The sequence below is a fragment of the Ipomoea nil genome, unplaced genomic scaffold, assembly GCF_001879475.1.
Source record: "Ipomoea nil cultivar Tokyo-kokei standard unplaced genomic scaffold, Asagao_1.1 scaffold1043, whole genome shotgun sequence".
NCBI classification, from domain to species: domain Eukaryota; kingdom Viridiplantae; phylum Streptophyta; class Magnoliopsida; order Solanales; family Convolvulaceae; genus Ipomoea; species Ipomoea nil.
In genome coordinates this window covers 9651127-9671983 of record NW_017617471.1, presented here as the reverse complement: position 1 = coordinate 9671983, position 20857 = coordinate 9651127, and the positions used below count along the sequence as shown (strand labels likewise).

The following is a 20857-nucleotide window of genomic DNA, read 5'->3' as shown; positions in this document are numbered from 1 at the left end:
ATTATTTGCCTCAGAAGTTGAAAAATTGCTTCCTATATTTTGCATATTTTCCCATGGGACATGAGATTGCTACTTGGAAGTTGATTCGTTTGTGGATTGCTGAAGAATTCATACCAACAATAGATGAGTGGGGATACCCTTTAGACGCAGAAGTTGAAGCTCAAAAATATTTGAATGATCTTATTGATGCAAATCTTGTGATGGTGATAAAAAAAAAGAGCAGATGGTCAAACCAAAACATGCAGGGTCCATGACACATTGTACGAGTTCTGCCAAAGTGAAGCTGCAAGGAAAAATTTATTCCTTCTAATGGATGAGGGGCAAAGATTAGATGAGAATATTTCTTCCACTCGTCGTGTGTGTTTTCACTCCTTTACTGCACACATATTTGATGAAGAAAATAAATCATCTCGCTTGTTCCTCAATTGCTGCAACCAAAGGAGTTTATCCCCATTTGGTAAACATATACATTCTTTGTTGCTGTCTTCCCCACAAAAGAGTGAGACAACTTTTAAACAAGATCAATTAGCGGCCATCGCAAACACGTTTCCACTTCTTAGGGTGTTGAATATTGAATACATTAAGTTCAATGACTCGCTGGATAAGGACTTGGCGAATGAGCTTTATAGCTTGTATCTACTCAAGTATCTTGCTATCTCAGGCAATCTCAACGTCCTCCCAAAATCGTTCAGAAGTCTTCGTGAATTGGAGACTTTAGTGATCAAAACCACAGCAAGAACACTACAAATTGAAGGAGGCATATGGAACATGGAAAAGTTAAGGCATGTACGCACCAACACTTCTTCGCAATTACCCTTTCCTCCAAAAACAAATAGCAAAACTAACTCCGGAGGAAAAGACATCCACACACTTTCTACAATATCACCAGCAAGCTGCACAAAAGAGATCTTTAGCAAGACCCCCAATCTCCAAAAATTGGGTGTTCGTGGAAATATATCACAACTTTTTGAGGAAAAGGGGAATATTTGCTTGTTCGACAATCTTCAATTGCTGAAGTGCCTCGTAAACTTGAAACTGTATGGCCAGTATGACAAAGTCTTAACGGTCCCAATACTAGACAAGTTTGCACGTTGGCTAAAAAAGTTGAGCTTCTCCGGCACATTGTTTGAGTGGAAAGACATGGAAGTATTGGGGAAGTTGGAGGAGCTTGAGGTGCTGAAGTTGGATGACTATGCATTCAAGGGGGAGAATTGGGAACTAAGCAATAATGTTGTTTTCATAAGGCTTCAATATTTGCGCATTGGAAGGACGAATCTAGTTACTTGGAAGGCCACAGAGAATAGCTTCCCAGCATTACAAAGTCTAATCCTCAGAAATTGCAACGTCATAGAAAGAATTCCAGAAGCGTTTGCTAAGGTACATACGCTTAAGGTGATGGAATTATTTCACGTTAGTGTAAGTGCGATTCAGTCCGTAAAAAAAGTACAAAACATAACAAACGGTGGATTCAAGCTCATCATCATAACCTCTCAAAAGGTAATTGTTTTTCTTCTCCATTTATTATTTTAGCAGGAGCTTTTAATACGCCATAAAAGATTAAAATTAATTCTTTGTAAAAATCTATGCAATCAAGGCTAATGGGTCGAAAGTGAAGATAAATTTTTAAACTTTTAAAATACCCTTGTGATATACTATAGTACGGTTTCTGTTTAAAAGAAAACATTTTATTACAGAATCTGTTGTAAAAAACAATTAATCCTTTTATTACATAATCTTTACTCTTTAGTGTGTTAAAAAAAGTAATCAATTTTTTGTGTATCAATAATAAAAATAATAATATTTAAATGAAAAGAAGTTGTAAGTTATATTTTAAAACCATAATGCATTTCTTAATTCTTTAGAGGGAGGGACCAATTACGGCAGCCAGGGACACACTGATAGAGCAAGCAGTAAGCGAGGCGGTAAATAATCTGGTTGGAACAACAGAATTCTGCGGCTTTCTTGAGAATAGTAGCCTAGAGTGGTTAATAAAAAAAATGACCTTCGACATCAAAACGTTTAATGCTAGGCTCGAGGAAGCTTACAAGAACCCAACTGAATCTGTCAATATTTTGATTGTGAAGAACTTTCAAACTATTGTGAATGAAGCCCAGGATGCGGTTGAGAACTGTTGGCGAAAGAATTTGGACCATGAAGACAAAACCTTCATCAAAAATTTTTTGGTACCACGCTATAGAAGAGAGGTGAAATCCTGTGAGAGTGAGATCCAGTCTGTTAGGACAAAGGTGAACATGATTGACCGTGAACACAAAAAGGAACTTGAAACCCTCTGCAACTATGAAAACAATGCTCCGCTAATTTTCCAGGTACCGCAAAAACTATCCTCAAATTATTAACATATTTCAATTTTGTTTTAGCAATTACTAAACATGATTATATTCATTCGGCTGCGCTATTAATAATTTATATTAAAAGCTAAGGAAAATGTTTATTTAAATATACAAAGCCTCCTCCTTGTTCTTTGTGACAAGGCGTATTTTCCTTGTTGTTTGTGACAAGTTTTGCCCTATATTTGGTATCCCTTTTTTGGGTATGATGGCGGCGACTTCAGCTTTAGGCCATATGACGAGGTGGATGTCAGCAATGTAGTTAGCATCCCTAAAGTCAACAATTGTGGTGTCAGCAAAGTTGCAAATTTGACAAAATTGTTAGCCACAATTGTTGACAAAGAAATTTATAGTTTGGCCTTTAGATTTTAGGCTATTTACAAAATAGCCTATAATCTTCTATTATAAATAAGGAGTTCATTTGTATTGTGATCATCCCATTCCAATCTCATCTTGTATCTCTTTGGATAGCTTAGCATAGCAAATTCCTCTTAGAGAGAAATAGAGAGTTATATTCTAACTCCTATTGTAATATCATTTTGCCAATAGAAAAATCCTTCTTCAAAATTGTATTATTGTGTGTATGATTTATTCTAAATCTTACACTAGAAATATTCTCAATATTTCTCGCCCAAGTTGTCATTGTAGTTAGGTGTTGTGAACACGTGTCGATCCTAACAACTGGTATCAGAGCCCCAGGTTGGTTCATAGATATATCTTTATTATATCGTTTATGTTAGAACTCATTCTGGTAAAGTGATTGTACATGTCTAGGAAAAGCTCTGGTTAAGACTTGATATTTAAGCCGTCCGTCCGTTTGTAACTCACCTCTCTTCTCCAGTAGAAGTATTTTCCTGGTGTACTGTTCACGAGACCGGTAGTGTTCTATTATACGATACTATTTGGATATATTGTTCAGGATTTGAATCAAGAACACCACTTACAATAGCGGCAAAGTATGGTATTGAAAAGTTCAATGGGAGCAATTTCTCATTGTGGAAAATGAGAATAAAAGCAGTTCTCAGGAAAGATAACTGCGTAGCAGCAATTGAAGAAAGACCAGCCGACTTTACTGACAATGCCAAGTGGACAGAAATGGATAGCAACCCTATTGCTAATCTTCACTTAGCACTTCCTGATGAAATTTTGTCAACTGTGAAAAAAAAGGTACGGCAAAAAAGATATGGGATACTCTCGTAAATTTGTATGGGCCCAAATCACTACACAAAAAGATCTTCTTGAAGAGGAAGCTATACACTCTCAGGATGATGGAGACATCCTTAGTAACTGAGCACATCAACACTCTCAACACTCTATTTTCACAACTCTTGACGTTGAGTTATAAAATAGAAGTGAATGAACGTGCTGAAATTTTACTCCAAAGTCTACCGGATTCATACGATCAACTCATTATCAATCTAGTCAACAACAAGGAGGTACTTGTCTTCGATGATATTGCAGCTGCGGTTCTTGAAGAAGAAAGTTGACGCAAAAAACAAAGAAGATAAAGTTGGAATCTCACAACAGACCCAAGCGTTGACAGTGACAAGAGGAAGATCAACGGAGCCTGGCTCCAGTGGGAGTCACAACCGAGGTAGATCAAAATCGAGGAGTAAGAAGAATGTCAAGTGTTTCCACTATGGCAAAAAGGGGCACTACAAGACTGAGTGTTGGCAACTCAAGAAGGATGCGACCAAAGGCAAAAATCCTGAGACATCAAATACTCAGGGTTGTGTTGTGAGTACATCGAATGAATGCGAAGTTTTATTTAGTGAAGCAGCAACAATTTTTGAAGGTAGGAGAAGTCTAGATGATGTTTGGCTCATGGACTTCGGAGTAACATGGCATATGACTTCACGAAGAGAATGGTTTCATGAATATGAACCTGTCTCTGGAGGATCAGTCTTCATGGGAGATGATCATGCCTTAGAGATTGCTGGCATTGGTACTATCAAACTAAAAATGCTTGATGGTACGGTTTGCACTATCTAAGAGGTACGACACGTGAAAGGCCTGAAGAAAAAAAATCTATTGCCTCTAGGACATTTAGATAGCCGTGAATGTAAGAATCACATCCAAGATGGGATCATCAAAGTAACCAAGGGCGCGCTTGTTGTGATGAAAGCTGAAAAGATAGCGACGAATCTATACATGCTTAAAGGAGAAACACAACTACAAGGAGAAGTAGCGGTTGCATCAGAAAATCTTATAGAGGAATCAACGATGATGTGGCATCAAAAACTTGGCCACATGTCGGAATAAGGTCTAAAAATTCTTGCTGATCAACATGTTCTTCCAGGACTAGAAAAGGTTTCATTACTTTTTTTGTGAACATTGTGTTACAAATAAGCAACATAGATTGAAGTTCGAGAGCTCCAAAGTAAGAAGCAAAGCTATCTTGGAGCTTATCCACTCCGATGTTTGGCAAGAACCAGTTATATCCCTAGGAGGTGCAAAGTATTTTGTATCCTTCATAGACGATTACTCCAGGAGATGTTGGGTGTATCCAATCAAACGGGAGCCGGATGTATTTGAAGTTTTCAAAATCTTCAAAACGCATGTGGAACTTGAATCCAAGAAAAGGATAAAGTGTTTGAGGTCGGATAATGGAGGAGAATATACTAGTGAATAGTTTGATAAATTCTGTCTACAAGAAGGTATCAAATGACAGTTCACGGTGGCATATACTCCCCAACAAAATGGAGTGGCAGAACGGATGAATAGAACCTTATTGGAAAGAACAAGGGCAATGTTGAGGACTGCAAATTTGGCAAATTTATTTTGGGTTGAAGTACTCAAACCGCTTGTTATGTGCTCAATCGGTCACCATCAACCGCAATTGATCTGAAAACGCCAATGGAAATGTGAACTGGTAAGCCATCCAGTTATTCTCACTTGCATTCATTTGGGAGTCCGGCATATGTGATATACAACACTCAAGAAATATCAAAACTTGATTCAAAATCAAGAAAATGTGTTTTCTTGGGGTATGCTGATGGAGTGAAGGGGTATCGCCTGTGGGATCCCGCTGCCCATAAGGTTATCATTAGCAGTGATGTTGTATTTGTAGAAGACAAGGTACAAAGAAGTGAAAACACTGGGAAAGATAAACCAGAGACAACTACAGTACAAACTGAAGGAAGGAAGGAAAAAGAAATTCTTGTTTCCTCTGAAGTAACAGTAAAGCATGATGAACAAGATCAAGCTGAGTCTTCCACTTGCGAAGTTTGACGATCAACTTGGGAGAGGAGACAAGTAGCTTGGCACTCAAATTATTCTATGGAATGAAATGTTGCATACTGTCTACTAACATAAGATGGTGAACCATTAACTTACCATGGGGCTAAGAAAGGTCCAGATCAATGCAAGAAGAAATTGAAGCTCTCCATAAAAATAAAACATGTGAACTTGTCTCGTTACCACAAAGAAGGAAGACTATTGCAAATAAATGGGTTTATAATATCAGGCGAGATAACAATAATCAAGTGGAACGGTATCGTGCTCGATTAGTTGTGAAAGAATTTTCTCAGAAAGAAGGAGTTGATTTCAACTAGATATTTTCTCCCGTTGTATGACTTACCACAATCAGAGCAGTCTTAACGATGTGTGTTGTGTCTGACTTGTATCTTGAGCAGTTGGATGTGAAAACTGCATTTCTACATGGAGAACTTGAAGAAGAGATTTACATGCTCCAACTAGTAGATTTTGAAGAAGAAGGAAAAGAGAACTTGGTTTGCAGGTTGAACAAATCTCTATACGATCTCAAACAGGCCCAAAGATTTTGGTATAAGAGATTTGATTCATTCATTTTGAGCCTTGGATACAAAAGATTTAATTCAGATCCTTCTGTATATTGCAAGAGATTTGATGATAATCAGTTTATCATTTTGCTGTTGTATGTTGGCGACATGTTGGTAGTAGGTCCCAACAATGACCGTATCACAGAGATGAAGGCTCAATTGGCTAGAGAATTTGAAAAGAAGGACTTAGAACTAGCAAACAAGATTCCAGGGATGCAAATTCAGCGAGACATAAATAATAGGAAGATTTGGCCCTCTCAGCAGAATTACTTGAAGAAAATCTTGCGGCGTTTCAACATGCAAGATTGTAAGCCAATTTCTACCCCTCTTTCTATTAATTTCAAGTTATCCTCAAGTATGAGTCCTAGCAACGAATCAGAGAGGATAGAGATGTCTCGAGTATCGTATGCATCAACAATGGGCAGTTTAATGTTTGCTATGATTTGCACTAAACCAAACATTGCACAAGCAGTGGGAGCGGTCAGTCGTTACATGGTAAATCCTGGTAGAGAACATTGGAGTTCTATTAAGAAGATCCTTAGATATACAAAGGGTACCTCAGATATTGCATTGTGTTATGGAGGATCAGACTTCATTATTAAAGGCTATGTTGATTCAGATTATGCAAGTAAGCTTGATTGTAGTAAATCCACCATGGGTTATGTGTTTACTCTTGTTGGCGGAGCAGTAAGCTGGGTCTCGAAATTGCAGTCAGTTGTGGCAACTTCAACGACAGAAGTAGAATACATACCTGCTACTCAAGCTAGTAAAGAGGCTATATGGTTGCAAATGCTATTGGAGGAGCTCGGGCACAAAGTAAGAAAATGACTCTATTTTGTGACAGTCAGGGCGCTTTGTACTTAACAAAGAATCCAGCATTTCACTCCAAGACGAAACACATACGAGTTCAATATCACTTTGTTCGTGAAATGGTGGAAAAAGGAAGTGTGGATATACAAAAAATACATACTAAAGATAACCTGGCAGATATGTTGACAAAGCCGATTACCAACGATAAGTACGTTCGTATGGTGTAGATCCTCAATTGGCCTAACAAGTATGCAAGCAGCATGGAATTGGCAAAAAGGAACATTGTGAAGATATGATTGTTACAATCTAATCTTCGAGTGGGAGATTGTCGGCAAAGTAGTTAGCATCCCCAAAGTCAACAATTGTGGGGTGTCAGCAAAGTTGCAAATTTGACAAAATTGTTAGCCACAATTGTTGACAATGAAATTTATAGTTTGACCCCTAAATTTTAGGCTATCTACAAAATAACCCATAATCTTCTACTATAAATAGGGAGTTCATTTGCCATTGTGATCATCCCATTCCAATCTCACACCTTGTATCTCTTTGGATAACTTAGTATAGCAAATTTCTTTTAGAGAGAAATAGAGAGTTCTATTGTAACTCCTATTGTAATATCATTTTGCCAATAGAAAAATCATTCTTCAAAATTGCATTATTATGTGTATGATTTATTCTAAATCTTACACTAGAAATATTCTCAATATTTCCTGCCCAAGTTGTCATTGTAGTAAGGTGTTGGATGGATTTCATGAGGTTACAAGTTTCCAAATGTTTGCTTCCTGCACGTGTTAAGTGCTTGGTGGGAACGTTGTGTTCAATGTTATGTTGTTTGAGGAGGCCGGGAGCAACATATATAGAGTGTGTGGCAATAGAGTTCTACTGCATGTATTTTAAAACTTGTACTCACTCATATTTACTTCCTGATATGGCAGATGCTGATAGGTTATTTTTTTCATGTGGACCCTTGTAATAGTGTCAACATCAAAATTTTAAGTGTGAGAGTAAAAATTGAGAGTAGAGAATGAGAGTATAGTACTTTCCGTGGCTGTATGGTTCCAAGTTGAGGGCAAGCGGCCTCCCTGTGTAGCCGGGCGTTAGGGAGCAGTGGCCAATGGGTAGTAGGTGACAAATCGTGTCAATGGAGAGAGAAATTGGCGACAAATCAGGGGACGAGTATGGTAAGTGGAGCGAGTTTAGACTTTAGAGTGGGAAAAATCAGTTAATGGAAACAATGGGGGATAGAAATTTAATTTATTTTTCATAACTCAAGGTGGGTTATGTGATTGTTTGAGATCTAGGGGTGTTTAGCAAATAATTGTTAGTGGTACGTTTGACTAGCTAATAGCATTAGCTGATTGTAGAGAGATGTTTAGTAAATTAGATGTTAGCTGATAGCTTATTACATTCAAAATGATATTTAAGTGTATAATTTATTTTTCTCAAAAAGCTTATCGAAAAAGTTGTTTTGAGTAATTTTTTGAATTTTAGTATTTTGGAATAATAAATTGTTACAAAAAACTGATTAACTAAAAACTCATATTACTTGTTTAATCAAGTTAAACAACTAATAGTTGTCAAATAAGTTAAAATTAACTAATAAGCTATGTTAGCAAACAGGACTCTAGAGGGAGGATTTAATGGAGTAGAAGTTTTGGTTTCTAAAAACTTTGCGTTGGCGGGTGTTATTTCACAAGCCCATCTAAGAATATGAATGTGATGACTTGAAACTGTTGGAGACTTGACAACTCGGCTAAAGTTTGTGTTTTAGTGGACCTAGTTGTTTCCAAGTGGAGAAAAATCTTGTTTCTTATGAAAGCGTTAGTAGATAGGAGTAAGTTACAACCTATTAAAATTAAATTGGGATATGTGGACTCGCGAAGATGTTTGAGGTAAGTAATTTGGCCATAGTGGTGGGCAATCGTTATGATGTGCAGTGGCGGATCCAGAAAATTACATGAGTGGGGGCATAAATATCAAACACCTATAATACGGTTTAAATACATTAATAAATTATAATAAAATGTTTATGATAGTTATGAATGAAGCCAAAAGTGTACTTTGGTATGGTGAAATTTTAAAACACTTTGAAATGTTATAAAAATATTTATAGCAAAATATTGTTGACTACATTAGCTAAATGATTCACAAAAAGGGTGGGTAGACCTAAAATAAACAGAAGAAGCTAAAATATACCAAAATGGTTTGTAGGTGAGATTTTGAAACCATGCCATTTCATATACATCATAGCCAAAGCTTAACCAACTGAGCTGCTAAATTACATAATGATCTTTACATATGAATATATATTAATAGGAAGATGTGAGTGGGGGTAGCTGACCCCACTGCCCCCATTGTGGCTCCGCCACTGATGATGTGCAACCGTGTGCACTATGCATGGTGCACACGGTTGCGAATGACGCCATTTCACTATGGTGGAGTAATGGTGTCGTTAGTGGCACCGTTTAACTCCACCAATCAATTTTATTTTTTTCACCATTGTTAACTGAGGTCTACTTCTTCTTCAGGTATTATGCATTTTATGGATATATAGTTCACTAATTCTGAATTTATAGTTCATTAATTCTGAATATATAGTTCATTCATTATGAGTACACAGACGCAGCGAACTGTCATAAGCCAAAACAGAGTACCAGTAACCAGTGTGAATATATAGTTCACTAATTTTGGATATATAGTTCATTAATTCTGGATATATAGTTCACTAATTCTGGATATATAGTTCACTAATTCTGAATTTACAGTTCATTAATTCTGAATATATAGTTCATTAATTCTGAATACACAGACACAACGAACTGTCATAAGCCAAAACAGAGTACCAGTAACCGGTGTGGATATATAATTCATTAATTCTGGATATATAGTTCATTAATTCTGGATATATAGTTCAAATTATGCACAGCATAACGCCGTTAACATAAATAAAAAATAATTTATTTTTTAAAAAGTCGGACGATGTCGTTTTTAATCGAAACGACACCGTTTTGCAACCGTGTGCACCATAGCACGGCATAATTTGCCAGTGGTGGGTTAGTTTATTTTGAGGTGATGTTGTGCAGTAGATGCCAAATTATCAAATCAACCAGGTTCAATTTGCATTGTGAACTCTGGTCTAAAATAACATTCAAATTATGATCTACAAGTAAAATAACATATTATTTGCCTACAATTAACAATTCATAAATAAATTGAAGACACACAATATATATTAACTATAAACACATTATATGTTAAATATATGCACATAATATATTAACTGCATATAATAATGCACATGTAATTATACAATTTACTTAGTACCATAAAAATTTATTAAATATTATTTGTAATATACTTGAACTTTCTATTTCCTTGTAAATACAGAAATCGACAGTGTATGACAGAGCAATAGAGGGTATAGAGCAGAAGGTAAACATGCTACACCAAAAAGTAGAAGAAAATGTCAATGGGGTTTGTGACATAGTGTCTGAGATAAAGGACATGACCTCCCTGATCAAAATGTTTACGGAGGATTTGGTGAAAGCTTGCAAGAACCCAAAGGCCAATGAACACCGTGTTTTGAAAGTAATAGTAAACAAATTCGGAATACTAGTGATTGAAACCTTGAATGCAGTTACCAACTACTTTGCACAGGAGAAGAAGTATAGAAATAATGTCTTGGCAAAATCTTTGGATAAGATTGCACATTGTGGAAAGCCCAATGCCTATGCGAGTGAGATCCAGTCCATTAAGGAAAAAGTGAAAAGGATTAGCAAAGACCACACTATAGACCTTCTACACCTCTCGGAGGACTACAACAAACTTAGAGACATGCCAGTTCCCAAGGTACCACAAAAACTATTCCCAAATTATAATATTTCAAATTATTTGTTTCAATCATCATATTCAGTTATTCCCTTACATCAATATTTGAATTTATGTTTATGTTGCGCAGATTATGCTTTTAAACATTTAATTTTTAAATCAACCTTGTTTATTAAAAAAAGATCTTGAACTATATTTAAAAATAATTAATAATTAATTATACCACCAACATATTATTTTAATATGTCTAAAATAAAATAAAATAGGATGCTCTTAGGGCCCGTTTGGAAAACAGGAAAATGACTTCTGAAAAATAACTTCTGAAAAATGAGTCATTTTCTTTTCCTGTGTTTGGCTGCAAAATGGAAAACTGCCTTTTGGTGTTTGACTCATTTTCTGGAAATGATGTAGAATTGTATAATTAAACATTTTATATAATTAATTATTTTATTTAAAATATATAAAATTTACAATAATATTTTAAATAATAATATTTATTTTTAAAATCAAATAACATTATTTATTTAAAAAATAAAAAATAATAAAAATATATTCATTGGTTTCCGGCGGAAACCAAGATTTGGTTTCCGCCGGAAACCATGTCATGGTTTCCGCGCAAGAAACCATATGGTTTCCGCGCAAGAAACCATATGGTTTCCACGCTGGAAACCAGATGGTTTCCTGTGCAGAAGTCATGGTTTCCGGCGGAAACCAAGATCTGGTTTCCGCCGGAAACCATGACTTCCGCACAGGAAACCATATGGTTTCCGCGCCGGAAACCAAGATCTGGGCGGAAACCAGATGTTTTTTTTTTTAAAAAAAAATCTTTGGTTTCCGGCGGAAACCTGCCGGAAACCAGTGAGCCTAAAAGCTAGAGGATGAAGATGCCAATGAAGATGAAGAAAGTCGGATATTTTTGACGTGAAAAAATGAAGAAGTCAATATCCGGAAAATGACTTTCCCTTTTTTTAAGGGGAAGTTGTTTTCCATAAAAATAGGCTCATTTTCCATTGACCAATACCTCATTTTCAGTTGACTTTAAATTTTCCTTCTTTCCAACATTGGAAACCTGGAAAATGATTTCCAGAAATCATTTTCCGGATTTCCAAACACACCCTTAATGAAATTTGAACTCTACACACCTAAGTCATAAATAAGGTCATTCTTTACCATCTAAGCAATTAAAAATGTGCCAAGATCGACCTTGTGGTCTAATGGCACCAAAGGTTGGACTCCTATATGAGAGGTCGTGGAAAACAGATACTACATTGTAATAGAGTCAGCAGTATTTCAAAAGAAAGAAACTAATTAAAGAGTATTATAAAATGGGAGAGATAGAAAATATTATTTGTATAAAAACAAAGTTTGATTTGTACCCAAATAATAATAATAATAAATTGATATGTAAAAGTATTTTCAATTTATATTAATAATTAAGAGTAAAGTTTTAATATTTAATTTTTTTTGGTATGTAATATTTTAATAATTAACATTTTAGATTTTGTATTAAAATACATGTGCATGAGTTTATTCAAATAAAAGAAATTAATACTAGCAATTGTCTAGCAGTACTGTTAGAAATAATTGTTGTATAGAATTTGATGATCTTATTGGTTGTATACTTGTATTTTAAGAAGATAGACTCCCAATTTTCTTTGTAACATCAAATACTTTCCTCATGTTCTCTATGTTATTATGCCTCCGGCAGAACGCGCGTATTAAGATGCTCCAATAGTTGTAAAAGTTTTTATAAGGACAGTTGATTGCGCTCACTATCAAAGGAAAAAAATTTCTTTCTTTCTATCCACCTTCTCTTCCAAATAGCACTTCAAGTGGTGACCATCAATAAATTCATTTTTCCACAACCTCACCATCAATAAATTAAAGTTTAAGAAATGATGCTCATCTAAATCAAACTTTAAGAATACCCCTTCCTCAAATACATTTTTGATCCATAAATCAATCAATGATCTTCCTAAACACAGTTCTTCTTGGTAATAGAGATGAGATTGATCAATCACAAAGTCTCTATTCTCATTCTTCTTTAGATTTTCCTCTTCTTGAACAAGTAAGGAGAACCTTGGACTTCTTTATGCACCAATATGAAGGAAGAATCCTTGGACATAAAATGAGCCAATGGAGGCCTCTACTTTCAAGAACTTTGACACTTCTCAGTTCCCAAATTGTTCTAAAATTCTCATATAAAGGAGTGTCATCCAAAGAATGGCATTTCTTATCAATGCCACACATTTCATCAACTTCATCTTTCTTGAGCACTTCTTCAATTGAATCATCTTCAAGCTGTTCCTTATTATCATTCCCTTACATCCCCACCTTATCTTCTCCACTCAAGGTCTCCATCTCAATGCACTTATCAAACACTTCATCATCTTGTCCTTCAAGGTCTTCACCTTCCTTTTCGTTCCTTTCAACCCCATGACCTTCATTAGGCATGAGCAACTCTTGTAGAATATCTTCATTAGAAGATGAATTTTGAATGGAATATTGAGTTGCCAAACTCATTCACTTGAGAAGACATACATATATATATATATATATATATATATATATATATATATATATATATATATATATATATATATGTGTGAAACATAGAATTATAGTAATATATTGTAATCTTCCAGTCTTATATAGATTTTCTTATTCATTGATTCTTCATCTCTGCTTTTGACTAACTAGCGAGTGGTTATTATTCTCTACTGGCCAGGTTTTAAATCTTTCAAATTCAACAGGGTATCAGAGTTTTCTGTAACACCCTCGATTTTCAACCCTAGAGCCTAGATTAAATATAAACTTACGTAGTAGAATAAACAAAAGGATTCTAATAAATTAATATCAAAGTCTAGAATCTATAACCATCTATTGGGGAATGTTACTTCCACAATGTAACACCCCCAATTTTCATACACTTGAGCCTAGTTTAAACATACCTTTACGACGTGTTTGGTTCATGGAATAGGTCGGGAATGGAATACCGTTCCCGGGAATAGACCTTTTCTATTGTTTGGTTTGTCTTTTCATGGCTAGGAATAGCACTCCCGGGAATGAGCTATATCCTTTACAGGGGGAATAGCCATTTCTAGGGGACCCCCTGGTATTAGCTATTCCCAAGTATTTGAGAATGACTTTTATACTCTAACAGCACGTTTGGTTCACGGAATGAATTTTGAGGTAATAGGAATGCTATTCCATAAGGAATTGAATAGACAAGGAATAAAATAAGAATTGTATTCTATTGTTTGGTTCGCGGAAGGAATAGACTTTAGGAATTTTATTACAGTGTTTGGTTGATTTAAGGAATAGAAATGAAATATGTTTTAAAAGACATAAATACCCTTATAAAAATATGTGATTGTGGCGATGGTGGTGGTGGTGGTGGTGGCAATGGTGGTAGCGGTGGTGGTAATGGTGGTGGTGGCGGTGGTAGTGGTGGGGGCGACGGTGGTGACGGTGACGGTGACGGTTGACAGTGACGGTTGTGGCAGTGGTGGTGGGGGCGGCGACGGTTGTGGTGGTGCTGGGTTGTGGTTCTGGTGGCGGTGGTGGTGATGGTAGTGGTGGCGGTGGTGGTGCTGGGGTGGTAGTGGTGGTGGTGGCAGTGGCAGTGGTGGGGGCGGCGATGGTGTTGGTGGTGGCGACGGTGGTGGTGGTGGTGGCGACGACGGTGGTGAAATAAGATAAATTTATATATAGGATAAAAAAAAAATTAGGTTAAAGAAAGGGGTAAAAAAGAGAATAAATTCTAAAATCTATTCGTGAGCGTCAGTAATAGGCTAATACCAGGGGGGGCCCTATTCCGTGAACCAAACGGGCCATAATACCGAAAATACCCTTTTGTGTGTGTGTGTGTGTGTGCGTGTGTGTGTGTGTGTGCGTGTGTGTGTGTGTATATATATATATATATATATATATATATATATATATATATATATATATATATATATATATATATATATATATATATATATATATATATATATATATATATATATATATATATCACCACCGCCACTAGCACCACCAACACCATCGTCACCATCGCCATCGTCGCCGCCACCACCACCGCTACCATTGTCACCACCGTCACCGCCGCCGCCACCACCACTACCGCCATAGCCGCTGCCACCGACACCGCTACCACCGCCGCCATTATCACCACCGCCACCACCACCACCATCAACGCCGCCACCATCGCCGCCACCACATATTTTTTATAAGGGTATTTATGTCTTTTAAAATATATATCATTTCTATTCCTTAAACCAGTCAAACACTGTAATATAATTCTTAAAGTGTATTACTTCCGCGAACTAAACAATAGAATACAATTCATATTCTATTCCTTGCCTATTTCATTCCTTATGGAATAACATTCCTATTACCTCAAAATTCATTCCGTGAACCAAACGTGCTGTTAAAGGTAGAAGTGCGGAATAATAGAAAGGGTAAAATATATATTAATTACCCAACATAACCATAAATGGAGATGCTACTCGGTAGCCACTCTCAATAGAGTAACTACCCGAGAATAACTAACATAACATTATACATTCAGGCCCAAATCCAATCGTCGATTTGAGTCTATAAACATAAAACTTAAAAGGGTCACATCATTATCAATACAATATTGTCTCAATGGGTTACTAACTAAAGTCAAACTAAACAATAAAACTATCAATATCATATCTCCTTTTCACCTGTGATTTTGTGATCTCACCTCCTACATACACTGATGGATTTCTCTCCTTTTTTCGACTTTAACTAAAAAAAATTGTCGCCTTTCTGCACCATCGCCGGTATCACACGTCGACGAACTTTCCTCTCTCGCTAGCGCAGGCCTTCGGTGGGATTTTTTGGTGAAACTTTCCAGATATCCCCTTCAGTCCTCCGTGACTATATCTATACGTGTGTTTTTTCTTGTGATGTATTTTTCTGGTAAAAATTTTCCAGATTGTTGTTTTGCCTTTCTTTGGAACTTTTGGTGAAGTTTGAAGGCTTTTAGGGTTCGTTGCCAAACTTCATTCCAGAATTTTTTGGTATAACCGTATTTGTTTCTTTATTTTGGTATACCATATTTATTCTGGAGGGTTTTCAAGTTTGGTGCTTTTTTATTTCCGAAAGCCTTTTTTGTTATTTACTTATCCTATAAGGGGATATAAACAACAACCATTTAGTGTTCTCGGTGTTCATACTTTATTTTATTCTTTGGATGTATTTGTCATTACTATGGGCTCTCTACTACATCCCCTTTGTTGCTCATGCTTTGTTTGCTCTGCCACTCTTGATGAAGATTGTTGTTGGCAAGTTCAATAGTGCTTATGTTGTTATGAGATTGTTCGTGTTAAGCTTTGCCCTTGGTGTATTCAACTTCATTCCCAAGGATTGTGTATAACATTGTCCCGCCAAATCCATCCAACATTGTTATCGATCATCTTGTTGTTTTTAATCTTCATTTATAATTTAGAGTAAGGTGGAGTGCATGTTTTAATCCACGCTTGGAACTTCCAAATGTTCCAATTTATGGGGATGTGTTGAAAATCAAGGAATTATGTTTGTCTATAGAGTTGTTTCTATTTATGAATAGGTGTTTAAATTAACAGTTATGTGTCTGTATATTCCGTAAGTGATAGCATCATCAAAACCTATACAAAATATAATTCCTAACACTAGTTAAGTACTTTAGAGGGGTGTATTCGATCAATCATGAATTTTGTAGAGTTTTAAAGACTTTTAAAATGATAGATTTTAATAAACTTTGATTGACTTTCATAGAGACGTTCAAAACTTTTTAAAACTTTATAAGACTCTCTAAAAGTCTATATAAAAAACATTCATAGACTTTTATCAACTTTTTATTTTAAAAAGTCTACAAAAAAGTCATTGAAATTCTAAATTGAATACTTCCTTACAAACTTTCAATGATTTTGATTCTTATCATTTACAATTTTCTTACAAAACATTAATTCGCTATACGTAGTAACCTGTTGTTAAAAAAAAAAGAAAAATATATATTACGAATATAAACATAAAATAATAAAAATCAAAAAATATATAAGTATTTATATGAATATTATGAAACATATACTAAAATTTGACGATGAAAAATTTGCTTTGTTCATGTATTTAGGGAGAATTAGAGATAGTTAGGGATAAAAAATTCATAGAAAAAAATAAAAACCAATATAAACAAGCAATAATGAAGTAAAAATAATATTATTTCGAATTTTTAGATGAAGATTCTAAAGTTTAGGAGAGAGAAAAAAATTGGTAGAGTTTAGGTATGACGAAAATATAGGATAATGAAGAAAAAAATAATTTTATTGAATTTAGATAGGTTTATAGAGTTTAAATGGGGGGGGGGGGGGGGGGGGGATAGAGTTTAAATAGAGAGAGAAAACATTCAAAGTTGTTAGAAAGAAAATTTGAAATCTTGGGGTTGATGGTTGGATTTCAACTATTTATATTTGAGAAGGAAAAGTCTACAAAAGTGTACAAAAGTCTTAAAATTAAAAAATCTACAAAAGTTCATAACTCTTTGAATACCACATGACTTTTAAAGACTCTTTAAAAGTCTTAATCGAATACCACACGACTTTTAAATACTCTTTAAAAATATTGATTGAATACCGCCTAACTTTTAAAGACTCTCTAAAAGTTTGAATTGAATACCTCCAAACTTTTAAAGTTCATAAAAGTTTTTAAAACTCTATGAAAGTCATGATTGAATACACCCCCTTAGTTTTCTAAAGGATATAATTTGCAAAAAGTATTTAACTATAAAAGTCTATTCACCCACCATTAGACATTTATCACACTTTTGGGACCATCAAAGCACAAGTTTGGTTCATTTGTGTAATTAGTGGAAGACAAAGTTAGTAATAGATTTCCCTCCTAGTGTATAAAGGAGAAGAGTGGAGTAGAGAAATTGCACAACTTTCGAACGACTATAAATCTTTCTCTCTCACTTTACATTTATATTTCTATTCTTTCTTAAAAGGTTTTTGCGCATCAAAATTGTCACTACTACAAATTTCTAAAGTATTTTGACTATCTAGTTAACACTTCAACAGTCTTAAAATGTTATGTTGAGAGATTAATCCCCTTTAGTCTATCTCAAAAAGAATTTTCTTCAAAATTGAGAACAAGTCTTAAAATTCTTTACAAGTCTATTTACTACCTCTAGACTTTTATCTCAACTCATGACAATCATAGTGCACGGATAAAGTCAAGAAATTAAATTTTCTCAGTATAAGTGTGGTAAAACAAATAATCTTGTGAAAAAAATTATAATTTTGTTTTCTAAGTAGAGTATGCATATGTATAAAGCTTTATAAAATTTGTTGATATATGTGAATTGAAAGGGGAGGTAAGATTATTTGATTGAACATGAATTTAATTACTGCGTGTAAAGAAGCTATTGTTTATCGTAAGTGCTTCTTTCGATCCCATTGTTTCAATAAAAATTAGTTATATTCCTTCAATTGTACTAATGATTGGGAAGTGAATCCTTGGCCTCCTCCCGCCCCACTTGATTAGTATTCATGATTTTTCAGGTTCGCGCAGAATTACGTGAAAACAAGATGGTTGGCTTTGATAATGATGATTTGAAAACCATAAAAACTCGATTAATGGAAGCATCCGAAGATTTTTTTGTCATCCCAATTGTGGGGAATGCTGGGACAGGAAAAACTACATTTGCCTTAAAGGTTTTTGAAGACCTGGAAATTCGGGAATATTTCACCCATTGTGTTTGGCTTCCTGTTTCACGAGGCTTTCAAAGAAAGCAAAAATTCATTGACATTCTTCATCAAATTTCCAACCAAACAGAAGACTTTAGCACGGTGTTAGAAGATGTGTTAGAAGCTAAAATAAAGGAAATATTAGAGGATAAAAGATACTTGATTGTATTGGATGATGTGTGGGAAAAAGAAGCCTGGGATTCTTTAAAAGTTGCATTCCCTACAAATATGAAAGGGAGTAGAGTCCTCGTGACCACCTTGAGCGGCAATGCAGTTGATTCTACCTGGAAATCTCATAGTTTAGTAAAGTTGAGCAATGATGATGGTTGGTTGCTAATAAAAAATATTGTTTTTGGTACAAAGGGATGGTGTGACACAAAAATTGAAGAGCTTGGGATAAAAATAGCAGAAAAGTGCAATGGATTACCACATGCTCTAGTACTAGTAGCTGGTATCCTACGCCACCGTATAACTTCTGCTGGTTGGCAACGAGTGGCTGATAATCCGCTTCTTGAAATTAAGGGAGAAGACCAAAGGTACCATGAGCTAATAAAGTTGAGCTACTATGATTTGCCTGATGAGAGGTTGAAAAGATGCTTCTTATATTTCGCATGTTTTCCAATGGGACATGAGATTGTTGCTTGGAAGTTAATTTGTTTGTGGATTGCTGAATATTTCATTCCAACTAAAGATGATTGGGGCCCTTTGGATAAAGAAGTTGAAGCTTCAAACTATTTGAATGTTCTTATTAATAGAAATCTTGTGATAGTAAAGAAAAGAAGTGCAGATGGTCAAATCAAAACATGTTGCATTCACGACACATTACATGAGTTCTGCAGAAGGGAAGCTGAAAGGATAAATTTGTTCCATGTAATGGATGAGGGGCAAAGATTAAATGCAAGAATTCGTTTGGAACGTCTTTGTTCCTACTACACTATGAACATAGTTGATGAAGAAAACAATAATCCATCTGATTCATTCTCCAATCTCTTCAACAAAAGGATGGGTCCACATCAAGATGGTGAGTTTCTTCATTCTTTGTTGTTGTCCTCCTCACAAAAGACTGAGATTCATTCGACGCCAGAGCAGTTGGAAACCATCCTAAAAACCTTTAAATATCTTAAGGTGTTGAGTATTGAATCCCTCAAATTTAGCTCGCTTCCAAATTATTTCCCACTCTACTTTATGAGGTATCTTGCAATCATAGGTGATATCAGTTCCCTCCCCATGTCATTGGAACATCTTTCACGTTTGGAGACTCTAGTGATAAAAACCACAGAAAGGGCACTACAAATTAATGGAGGCATATGGAACATGGAAGAACTAAGGCATGTGCACACCAACACCTCTACGCAACTACCCTATCCTCCCAAAACAGGCAAGCATGGCTGTAAACAAATAGATATCCGCACACTTTCTACCATATCACCAGGAAGTTGCACAAATGAGATCTTCAACATGACCCCCAAACTCCAAAAGTTAAGTGTTCGCGGGGATTTATCAGAATTACTTGAGGAAAAGCAAAATGTTTGCTTGTTCAACAATCTTCAAATGCTAGAATGCCTCGAAAACTTGAAGCTTCATGGCAACTCTGAGAAAGTAAAGTTGAAGGTCCCAATGTCTGATAAGTTTCCAAGAAGACTAAGAAAGTTGACCTTGTCTGCTACATTGTTTCAATGGAATGACATGAGTGTATTGGGATTGCTGGATAGGCTCAAAGTGCTCAAATTGGATGACAATGCGTTCTCGGGGGAAGATTGGGATCTAAGCAGTGATGTTATTTTCAAAGGACTTCAGTATTTGCGCATTGGAAAGACCAACCTCAAAACGTGGACAGTTGTGGAGCCAGAGAAAAGTTTTCCAGTTCTAGAAACTCTAGTTCTCAAGAATTGTATTTCCCTACAAAATATTCCACAGGGTTTTGCTAATGTGGACAGCCTTGAATTGATAGAACTGTTTGACGTGAGTAAAAAGGTGGCTGATTTTGCAAGAGAGATTTGTGAGAAAAGGCATGGGAAAACAAATGTCAAAATCAATGGATTCATCACTCCTCTCCCGTCACAAGCAACGGTAATTCTCTAACTTCAATTTCTCCACACTTTCATAATCTTTTTCGGAACTTCTAAGGTTTTTTTCTTTCTCTTTTCAAAAATTAAACAGTAAAGATGAATTTCATATTAGTTTTAAATTCCCATACAACTTCAAATTGTAAGGTGTGCTAAAACTTCATAAATTTGTACTTTTACAAGAAAAAAGAACTTTAATTGTAAGTTCTGTTAGATTTAAAAAATCTTTTGATTTAATTGAAGTG

General features: G+C 35.4%; 1 protein-coding gene across 1 annotated transcript in view; it reads left to right on the top strand.

The window, feature by feature from the left end:
- The window catches only part of LOC109181374, a 289298-nt gene that overhangs the window by 20821 nt on the left and 247620 nt on the right, over nucleotides 1–20857 (top strand). The window contains exons 5-7 of the mRNA XM_019331122.1: nucleotides 1861–2327; nucleotides 10346–10807; nucleotides 18361–20616. Of these exons, the coding sequence (XP_019186667.1) occupies nucleotides 1861–2327; nucleotides 10346–10807; nucleotides 18361–20616 (3185 nt within the window). The remainder of the gene's footprint in view (nucleotides 1–1860; nucleotides 2328–10345; nucleotides 10808–18360; nucleotides 20617–20857) is intronic.